General features: G+C 39.7%; 1 protein-coding gene across 1 annotated transcript; it reads left to right on the top strand.

Moving 5' to 3' along the window:
* Nucleotides 1-2,807: 2,807 nt before the first annotated feature.
* On the top strand, nt 2,808-10,862 carry LOC113503941. Its single transcript, XM_026886086.1, has 7 exons — nt 2,808-2,894; nt 3,056-3,222; nt 4,492-4,615; nt 8,294-8,416; nt 8,837-8,976; nt 9,470-9,614; nt 10,031-10,862. The coding sequence occupies exons 1-6, from the start codon at nt 2,808-2,810 to the stop codon at nt 9,609-9,611; spliced, it is 783 nt and encodes a 260-aa protein (XP_026741887.1). The 3' UTR covers nt 9,612-9,614; nt 10,031-10,862.
* Nucleotides 10,863-11,111: the final 249 nt, after the last annotated feature.

Here is an 11,111-nt window from a genome sequence, read left to right as displayed (position 1 = left end):
ATACTAGCTATCACAGCAAAAGTGATAAGTCAAAAGAAGTTTTTTTTCCATATAAGATGAAGGGAGGAAAAAATATGGCGAAATGAAAAATATATGTTGTCCGATTCTCAAACGTAGCCAATATGCACACAAAATTTGATGAGAACCAGTGGAGCCGTTTCGGAGGAGTACAATTTCGAATTTTTTCCCACGTTTTATATACCTACACCTACTTTCTTGTTTGTTTGTCGTACCGGTTGCAACTATTTTGAGGCACTTCCCGATAAGCACGCAGGCTGAAATTTTCTGGGTACCTTCAAACCCGATGACAATAAAATTTACAACTATAAAAACGGCTAGACCGATTTTGATAAAATTTGAATGAATTAACGTAAGTTTTTAGATTTTTTTAATTTATTAATATAATAGATTGTAAAGGCAAAGACGGTGATAGCTAGTATAGCTAAAAAGATTTTTGAGCCAAAAATCTTTTTAGTTTTTCTCCTCCAGCAAAAGTACTTAAAGGAAGCGGTGAGGGGTGGGCGAAACGGGGTGCTGTCCAATGTAATTTGACATTCGAAAAGTGCTACTTAGTAGCCTAACGATATCGATTTCTAGTCTTGAATTAATATTGTGAGATATTCTGTACTAAACTTGTCCTAGACTGTCGTACCTGAAGTCGTAACGCTTTAAGTAGTGAAGGTAATTGATAAGAATGATAAAGTTTGCGGTGGTCGGTATTTTTTTCGCTCTATTTATCTTTAAAATAAATAGAGCGAAAATCTTTTTGCCTCGTGCAAATATTGCCTTGTTTCGTAGATACTTTTAAGTAAAGACAATTCTAAAACAGATTTGGTTGGTAAACAGGCTAACGTCAACTAGAAAAATCCGATTTATTTAGAATCTAAGAAATGAAACTGGTCTCCACGAGTTGTGAATCTCAAAGTCTAACTGAATTGAAAATGAAAAGTTTATTGATGTAACGAAGTAGGGTTTCTGTTTGGTTATATGAGTGGTAACATTATAAGACATCCGTCGATGTTAAGATTCGCAAACGAGACCGCGGCGAGTTCAGGCCCCGCTCGACGTCCATGCCGCCGCTGAGGAGCCGCCGGGACTACTCCTGGCCGCTGCTCCGCCACCACAGCTTCACTTCACTGTACCTATACAGCAGTGAAGTGAGTCACACATCACCTACTACATGTTACAACTATTAGATACTGTGTGGCGTCGCTACTAACACAACCCTCTTATCTCGCACGAAAGTGACGCAAAAACCTTTAAATTATAAAAAGAGAAACATTATTTGGACACAAACAGTTTCAAAATGTAATGGTTCGTTCGATTTTAACGAATTATTTACTGTGTTTATTTGAAGACAAGAGAAAACGAGATTTTTGCGATCACTTTTGTTGTTTACAAAGGAAATTCGGCAACGCCTTTGAATAAACAAAGCTTGTGCTCCTGGTCGCTGTTTCTTAAAACTTTATCGATGTTTCAAATGCTTTCTGTGTGGCGATATTTTTCAATTCTATGTACCTGGCCTTGCCTTAATTGTGTAGAAGCTGTAACATGTATCTTATAACTATCAGTCGTTGAAAGCTTATAAGGTATTTTTGAAGGAATAGGTAGACACCTTGACTTTTCTCTAGAAAAATAAAATGGGTGTTTCACCCAAGCGGTTCATTGCAGCTTTCAGTGTTATAATAATTATCTGTGGTGTACTTTTTATACATTTAAAATGCAGGACTGACTTGCTTGTACCTTAATCCTCGACTAAGGATGACACCTGGGTATAAAAAGTAAAAATCTATTCAGTAAGCTAGATACATTATCAAAGAAAATACTCTCGTATTTTTGCCTCATTTGAGCAACAAACGTCGAGGCAATTTTTAAGAAGTGACCTAACGCATAAGTTCCACTCACTGTTATTTGATCAATTTATACATACCTACATACATGATGCACTGAAAAAGATTTCATTGTCCCTATTAAGTAATTGTTGCTTGTATAGTGCTTCTGTGTGTCTTTGATGAAAGGGAAAAGCAGTTTCTCCCGTACCATGTTGATTGTAAAACAATGTGTTTCTTATAAGTACACTGAGTCTGCTAATATACAAGAAGGAGTTTTTACTAAAGTTAAACGTACATGCCTAAAGTCAGACTTGTGCAGTTGTGGAAGTAAGAAGTGATGTGACGTAACGTGATGACGTGTTATTCTCAGTTTCGGTTCGACAACTGCAACGGCAATGGAGATAGGCTCTCCGAGTTTTACAAATTTTATAATTAACTTTTAAGTGTTTCGCTTGATATATCACCTGTTGTCCATGTTTAGTAGTAAACTTGCGCTTTCTGTGATGCTTTCGATTTCGACCGCACGAAGTGCAACCGATCATAACGATCCACACTTTTATTTCAATGGAGAAGGTTGATTTTGTGTTGTATGTTACGTCAGAAATCAACCGTAACATTTGTCTCGTTTTATATGTTATCTGTAAGCTCTTGTCGTGAATGAATATGCTTTTTAACCGACTTCAAAAGAGGAGTTATGTATTTTCTTCGATTATTCGAAGACGCAATTAGTTTATTAAGTAAAAATATATTAAAGTACTTTGAAGTCGGATTCCATTTAATTTTTCTGTAAAATGTCGTAGGATTTTTTTTAAACTGTTTTCTTCTATGTGGTAAATCTACGTTATATGTGCAATTGTAGTCAGTTGTCCAAGGCGATTTCTTTACCTGTTATAAAATTATATTACGGCTGGTTGCGCAGCTGTCGGGAACACCGTTACCCCGGAATGTGCTAAAGAGGCTTGAAACGAAAACACTATGAGTAACATCTCATCATTCTCCGTTCCATTGGCCCTTAACCCTGCCGAGGCAGCGGGATTGTCCGAAAGGGATACCGTAACCCCGGTATACGAAGGGCAAAGGAAGGAGTCTGACACTCCCTTCTGCCTAACCCAAAGCAGAAGGAGAATTGTTGATTTCCTGCCCAAAGAAAAAAGGAGTGCTTAAACCTTAAAGTGTCCCGGTCATATGCGAAACCAGCTCACACGTTCCAATAGTAACGGCACCATCCATTTCAGATTTCGTCCCTGGCCGAGGGGCGCACCTGGAGCGAGAGCGACTACAAACCGGACACGGTGGAGAAGAGCCAGGAGTGGGCGGTGTCGCGAGACTTCTACTCCTCGGGAGACAACTCCTTCCACACCAGCGGGTCTGACAACAACATCAGCTACCAGTGAGTTTTGTGACAGCAAAAGGATATATCACATACGGGGCAAAGGCGTTTTCATAAAGAGATCGGTTTTAAGTAAGGTTAGGTTAGGTTTGTTTTAGGCTGCAAAAACATGAGGCTTGCACCAGTACCAGAGAATATGTTTTTATGTTTGTTTGTTGCTGCGGTTGGATATTTGTAACTCAATTTTGAGGCAATTCCCCATAAGCTGGCAGGCTGAAATTGATGACAATACAATTTACGAATATAAAAATGACTGGAACGATTTTATAAAATTTGAATGGAGTGACATTTTAAACGAGGGTATTTAGATTTCTTAAATCTACCATTTCAATCTTATGACATATTAATAGATCTCAAATTGCTTCTACCGCAGTTTAATCGCCGCGTGTGTTAGCGCGTGGTGAATGCGGTTGTACTCTGATAAATATAATTCCTTGATAACAGACTTACCTAGAGTATTTTCCCTTTTGCCTAATATTGGGATTGCATTCGTCTGTGTTACAGATATGGTTGTAGTTATGTACGTTTATTTTGTCAACGGGAGAGAATTCCATATATTTCTCGCATCACGGCTTTGTAATTCTAGAACATTCGATCACAAAGCCAGCGACGTCCTTTCGACTACCTGATAGTTGCTTTGTCTCAAACTTGATGCTTCCGTGAATTCTTAGTCTTAATATGAATACGTAAGCCGTTGGTGAATTATTCGATATCTATGAACGTTCATATCGTTCTGTCTATTTCTTAATTTTATTTTATTTTATTTTATTTGGGAAACAAACATAGTTTAACAAGTATAGTTGTTAACATTTTTCTCGCCTATTGCACAGATCGACGAACATTTCTCGTTATAAAGTTGTTGTGACAACATTCTAAGGTAGTTATAAGTTCAAGACGCTCCAATGAATTGTTAACATGCTTCACGGAGTTGTAGAGTCGTGCATTCTGCCCTACAGAGCTCACAGGTGCGTGCACAAGGTCAGAGTGCGACGCGATTTCTAACACTTTTATATATATTTCAATTACGACACGTTTCTACCTGAACGATTTAAATCTTACATTCATTTACGACTACCCTTCAATAATCTAGGTCATTCATTCAACTGTAATGTTATACTTCGCATCGATTCACTCTCAATATAAAGTAACACCACAATTTGAGGCAACATGCGACCTTACTGGCAATCTCCGTCCAAAACCGCAGTTTCAAGACAGGATAGCATTACTGCGTAATTAAGATTGAACCTATATGACGCATGATTAAAATAGCAGTGAATACGGCAGCGGGCGCTACACCGGCTTCGGCAACCAGAAGCAGTCGCAGTCGACCCCGATGTCGCCCATGCACAGCGGCAACGAGATGGTTGACAACACCCTCGCATCACTGGCCACCGTAAGTACCTCAACTCTTACTATTACCCTAACTACTAAGGTGGGTGGTAGAGCCCACCTTTCACAGTATTGTTACTGCGCTCGTGGGTGTGAAAAAGCGCTATGAATTAACACAGAGCGACCTCTCTTTTCCACGATGGCAAATATACCTAGACGTGGCGGAAGATCCTAATGAGCTTTTGTGTAGTTAACGTATACTGACCGTATGACGACCAAATTCAATATGAAGTTTTTCGACGATGTATTTTTTTTAAAGTTAGAAATTATAAATTTACAGGTACGAATAGTGTTGGACTATCGTTCTTTTATCATTAGTTTAAAGATTAGCCCGTTTTCGAAATGTAGATTATTTAGCTTTTAGCGGATTTCTTCCGCAGCTAACGTAGAGGCAGATCGTAAATTTCTCGAATTATTTTTAAAAGGAAACAAAATCTGGCCATTTAAAAATGACCTTTACGATCGGAAAGATCTACGTTTTATTATTTTAAATCAGTCTCAGAACGAGTCTATGGCAGGTCTAATTAATAATTAGTATACGGTTGAAAATGCCTGGCTCGTGGCAAAATAGATATTCTGACATTTAAAAAATGCTTCGCGCGTCCGTTGTGTATTACTCCGTTGACATTTGATCATGATTGAATTATTTTCTGATCGATATTTTACATTAAATAATGATTAAATGCTTGATATTGCCTCGGTCGAGTGGATAGTTGGCATTTGGGACCGACCTCGTAATTCCACGTGGCAGAGTGGAGCTGGTAACAGCAACCACAATGCAATATGCATTTGTGATGTACTAAAGCGTCCGAGATTGCTTCCGAGATATGAGAAATCAATTTCTATAGCTTAATGTTGTTATTCCCTTGTCATGTGTATTGAACCACTTGAAAAAAACGAGCGCGTGTAACCGTCACACGTTATTGAAGTAAAACTTCTTTACTTGTTGTACGAGATGGCAATTCTTAGTTTTCAATTATTATCAATTATTACCATTTTTTTCTTTTTCAAAATTATTTAAAATTCTGATGGTACAGAAACGTGATGCCATATTGCCGAAACGGACTTCCAGTTACTTAGTCGCGCCTAAAGAAGTATTACTTCAAAAAGTTCGAACTTAAATGAGTTCCCCTCAACACTTCTTGGGTTATGGCGATCGACATTGGTTAGCTACATTATACCTCAGCATACGTTCTTATTGGTACTGTGGTTACAACTTGGGAAAATAATCTTAATGATTGGTGTTTTGGTAAGGCATATGGTCAACGCTTAAGGGTTGCGGTAACGAATGAATTTCGTCTTTACCCCTGTACATACACATTTCAAAGAGTGCCAGACAACTACGGAACAGCATTTCTTTGGAAGGACCAAAAAATACCGACCGAGGACAGAATTTTGCAGCGTATCTGATACTATACAGAGCTCACCAACCAGCTTCCATGAACACGTGGACTTGGTATCCTGCTGTGACGTATTCTCAGTGAATTGTCTTTGAATAAAGGTCAAGTTCGGACGGTCATGCGGACAGGACGCCAGCCAAAAACGCAAGTCGGTCGCTCGGAGACTGAAAACATGCGGGCGGTCCTTGGTCACTGTATGTATCACTTTTTATATATGTGTCGTACCCATCAGCATGACGCACGACCTTCTGGACTTAACTTCGTTCTATATTCATGGCATACGCTTTGTTTGTTGGCAGTTTTCAGACGTCAGAAACTTACACCGATGATGTTTCAGATCTCGTATGACTGTATTTTATCTCTACTGTGAAAGCACTTCTTTGCACATCATTCATTCCATTATGTTTTAAAGAATCATTTAATGTTATATTTAGGTAATTGGGATAAGTATAGCTCAGTTTAAGGTAACCAAAGCAATCTGACTCAAATAAAGCACCTAAAGAAAATACGTATTGAACAAGAAAAAAAACCTGACGCTAGAAGTTGTAACTTCGCCGTTTTCAATCAAACAAGTTTAAGTACACTCGCACATAATCCACCTTCAATATGAAACAAACTAAATTGAAATCGCTCAATCCGTTCGGGAGGTATGTTGCCACAGACAGACAATTTAAATGGACGATGGACAGCTACGCTCTAGTAATAAGTATCCCTTTTATACCCTTAAGTAAGGTACCCTAAAAACGATTTCTGATCTAAGGAAAAGGTCACATGCACAATCAGACTCAGAACTAGCGTTCGTGTATCACACAAATGTTTGGCCTACCATTTTTTTAGGTTAGTCACCCACTCCGTCGGGGGCTCGGGTGTCAGATTCTTACTGGCTTAACCTGAACCGCCGGGCTACGTCATCCGCGTTTTTATGTCTATGTATGTCAATGCGTTGCAGTCCTTCATACACCGACCAGCAGTGTGGGCCGGCGAATATGCTTGCCCTACCTGAGAATCGAACCCACGACACGTCGCACACAATGTGTTTGATATGGTGACGAGCACTCGGCTATCCTTGCAGTGTGGTACACATACATACATACGCGAAACATATTGTACGTTAGGGGTGTACAACAAAACTGAGTTATTTATTTATTGAATATGGTTAATACAACTCATATTTGCGCGCGGTGTCATGTGTGGGTAGACCTTTTAAACAGAAATCGAGTTTTGTACAAATACAGCTTATATTTTAGTCTTACTGTCACACAAACTAAAGGCACATCCAGACACGCGGTAGCGGGCCGAGCCAAGTTCAAGTAGCAGATGGCGAGCAGCAACCTGCGTAATATTACACGAACTGTTTAGAGCCACTTTTAGCTCCCTCATAGCTCAAAAACTATTTGCTATATAAATGTCAAATTTGACTCATAATAAACAGTCGCTGTCAATCGCACGCACACATAACGCTGCGCGCACAAATGACTTGAACGATCTGTAAAATGGAAATGTTATCCATCGTATCGCTTGCTCAAAGTCGCCGTTCTACCTCTGTGGACTTGGCCCTAGTGTACTGCGGCATGTATCACAAGCTTCTCACATTCCCAACATCAGTAATCTTTTCGTCTTGTTTGATCCATTTCATTCGTGTCTCTGTGTTTACGCTCAAGACATCTGTGAGTATCACGTGTCGCACTGGACTGTCGATGTGTATGTGATCATGTAACGATGAGCATGTCACGTTGTTCTTTCACTCTACTTTATGCCAATCGGGGTAACTATGAGGGTTTGGAAGAACGAAATCGAAATTTTGAAAATAATTCTCAATATCTTAAGAACACTTTTTATAATATAGTTTTCCTTGACTTTGGTACTTTTAGAAAGTGCTCTCAGTGGAGCGGTTTCAGACTAGTCATTTTTAACCGCGCAGCAAGAGTTTTTACCTGCCTACGTGCGCTTCCGAATATTGGCTGACAACAACAGAGGCGTTGAGCATGGATATGAATGGATATAGGGGAAGAGGACGACCAAAGAAACGATGGATGACCTGTGTAAAATTCGATATGACTGCAAAGAGTGTTTCTTGTGAGATGACGTCAAATGAAAAGGTATGGAAAAAAAACATGTTGCGCCGACCCCAAGACCCCAAATAAAATAACTGGGATAAGGGCAGGGGAATGATGATGATGATAAACTACATACGCGCATCAAATCTCTGTTCTGAAATCGCTCTTGCGTGTTGTAAGTTAGAAGTCGTGCAAGTTTTATAATAGTCGTGTCGGCGCTTCCAGGGCTGGTCGATGTTCGCGTCGTCCGTGAGCAAGGCGGCCCGCACGGCCACCGAGAGCGCCGTCCGCTACGGCGGCATCGCTACACAGAAAGTCACCGAGATGGCCTCCACCGTCACTGAGAAGGTAAGTCATCCATTCAAATCATTTCGCCTTAGTTGCCCTATTTATAACTCCAGAACGGTAGAACTGATTTCGCTGCTAAGTGGTTGGAAGGTGACTTACAACCAGGAGATGGATACTTTATCACGACTATTGGTGGGAAAACCCTTAAAACAGCAACTTAAAAATTTCGAGTTTAACTTTATTGCTTTACAATGCACAGCTTGTATTATGGGTACTAGACAACTGATGAACATACTTAAATATATCTAAATACATACATATTATAGAAAAATTACAACCAGACACAGCAAACTATCGTGTTCATCACACAAACATTTGTCTCAGATGAGAATTGAACTCGCGACCTGCGGTATACCAGTCAGGGCCACTAACGACTAGGCCAACAGGCCAGTCAAATGGTGGTATCGTTTTGTGCTTCAGGTGAACAACCGCGGCGGCTGGAGCTCGCTGGGCGGCGCCACGGAGCCGCGGCGAGCCTCCAACGCGGGCGCCGGCGCCGGGTACCAGTCGCCCAGCTACGGAGCCATGAAGAGCTCCACCTCCGAGCCCTACTCGCAGTGGTACGTATACGCTGACCACTCTAAGTTGACCTTTGAGCGATAACTAATGTGAAAATTAGGTAGGCACCTCCTTTCACACTTTAACCCGAAATGCTAGCCGTATTTGATACCAGGGGAGATGGTATTAGTGGCCATGAGACCTGCCAGGAGAAAAGGTAGTAGGAGTCACGAAGGAAGTAGGTATTCATTTATCCCATTCGTCGAAGCGCCACATTTTTTGCCACTTTTTATCATACATACACAGACCGAGGCTTGCGGCTACGCCCATCTCGAGAAGAACTCTACGTGTATTCATGAGTTCCGTAAAGGACCTGTTTTTACCCAAACTCTCCTGATCAAACCAAGCTCTCTCCACATACAGCAATACTAATTTTTTTATTGCAGCTGTGTATGAAGTTACACATACAGGCATAAGCTGTTTGTCCAGCTTACAGAGTTGTTTTTTGAAGTGTATCCGAGTGCGCGTGTATTACATAAAGCTTAATGTTTGCAGGAACGAGCAGAGCCAGCCGTGGAAGGAGTCGGTCGCGACGCGCAACAACCTGGACGCGCGCGATCTGTCGCAGCTGGGCGCCAGCCCGCCGCCCGGCCAGCAGCGAGCCGCCGACGACTCCTGGGACTGGCTCAACAACTAAACGGTAGTGTAACACACTCACACACTCACACACACGCACACCACACTTTCAACTTTTTCTTAACCCCTGGCATGTAATAATGAAACTGCTTCCAAACCCTGCCAAGCCTATTGTTTATACACCACACTAACGACTTTCCATACAGTTTCAGAGTTATAACTCAATCTGTACTAATATTATAAAGCTGAAGAGTTTGTTTGTTTGAACTGGCTGATCTCAAGATATACTGGTTCGAATTGAAAAAATCTTTTTGTGTTGAGTAGACCACTTATCAAAGAAGGCTATAGGCGTTTTATCCTCAAGCTGCGCCTGTGGATAAAACGGGGAAAATTATTCATCTTTGAAATCCTTATGAAAATGTCTGAGAAAGCTATTCTATACCGGAATAATGAAATAACATAAATACTTTGTGATTTCAGACTGGCAGTGGCGCCCTCTGGTTGGCCTCAACAGTATCACACGGCCTGAACTAATCCAAGTTTCAAACCTACCTTCCCTTTTACAATAAGCTACTTTATATTACTGCGGTGTATTATAAAGTTTCGACGAATTTTTATTAAATACTTATGTATTTTCAATTGTTAAATATATAAAAACGGCAGCATACATCAAAATATTATTGAAAATTGTATAAATATAGCAAAATGTATAATATGTATCTTTATGAGGTTCTAAAATGGCATTTCTATCGAGAACTATTTTCTTTTTCAATAACTATCTGTGTATCCGCCTGGAACGGATGCGAAGTACAATTCCATGTTAGAATCTCATTTTTCTATACTTGTATATAAGTTGTTACGAATTGATTGCATCACATCAATAAAGCCATATTAATTTAGTTTAGAACTCGTTTGTACGTGACTGCTGAACAAAATTTTGCTATTTAATATATATATTTACTTTGTACTTTTAGTTTTCTGAAGCTTCGCACAAACACTCGATAGATGGCGCTACTCCTTTATTAATAACATTCTTGTAAAACGTAATTTTTCAACACGAAAGCTAAAACTGTTTCTTTTACCATTTTTAAATGCAACAATAGCAAATTCAAAACTAGACTCAAATATTTGTCTTCAGTCGCACGAGTGCTTTTATAACGAAGTGACGCTGAAAAAACCGTTCTTGAGAATCGTTACTTACGTCTGAATAAAGCAAACAGTCCAGCTATCAAGTTGTGTTTGCATGACATATGAATGGAAACGAGTAGGAACTCTTCTTTATAAAACGTGCTTGTTTTCGATGAAAAAAAAATACTTACATTCTGCTTCATTGCAAAATTTTGTTTAACTAATCGGCTATCCTACCCGAGTATTAACACTCAAATGGTTAAGCTCGTGTACATTGCGGTCGCCGTTTAAACATAAAGTAAACCTAACTGTTTTAAACTAAAAATTGAAAATTTATTAAAAAAGAGAATCTATTTACGTATATATTTACGTATATCGAAAAAGAATTAGGAAAATATTATTATAGTTATTTATATTACGTGAATTCAGTCCA

Source organism: Trichoplusia ni, chromosome 20 (assembly GCF_003590095.1).
Source record: "Trichoplusia ni isolate ovarian cell line Hi5 chromosome 20, tn1, whole genome shotgun sequence".
NCBI classification, from domain to species: Eukaryota; Metazoa; Arthropoda; class Insecta; order Lepidoptera; family Noctuidae; genus Trichoplusia; species Trichoplusia ni.
This window is presented reverse-complemented; position numbering and strand designations above follow the sequence as displayed.

What these genes read in the sequence shown, in the direction of transcription:
- LOC113503941 (XM_026886086.1), top strand. Translation starts at nt 2,808, where the DNA reads ATGAGTAACATCTCATCATTCTCCGTTCCATTGGCCCTTAACCCTGCC. An exon ending in AAAGGGATACCGTAACCCCG is followed by an intron (nt 2,895 to 3,055) that starts GTATACGAAGGG and finishes TAGTAACGGCAC; the next exon opens with CATCCATTTCAGATTTCGTC. An exon ending in CCTCCACCGTCACTGAGAAG is followed by an intron (nt 8,417 to 8,836) that starts GTAAGTCATCCA and finishes TTTGTGCTTCAG; the next exon opens with GTGAACAACCGCGGCGGCTG.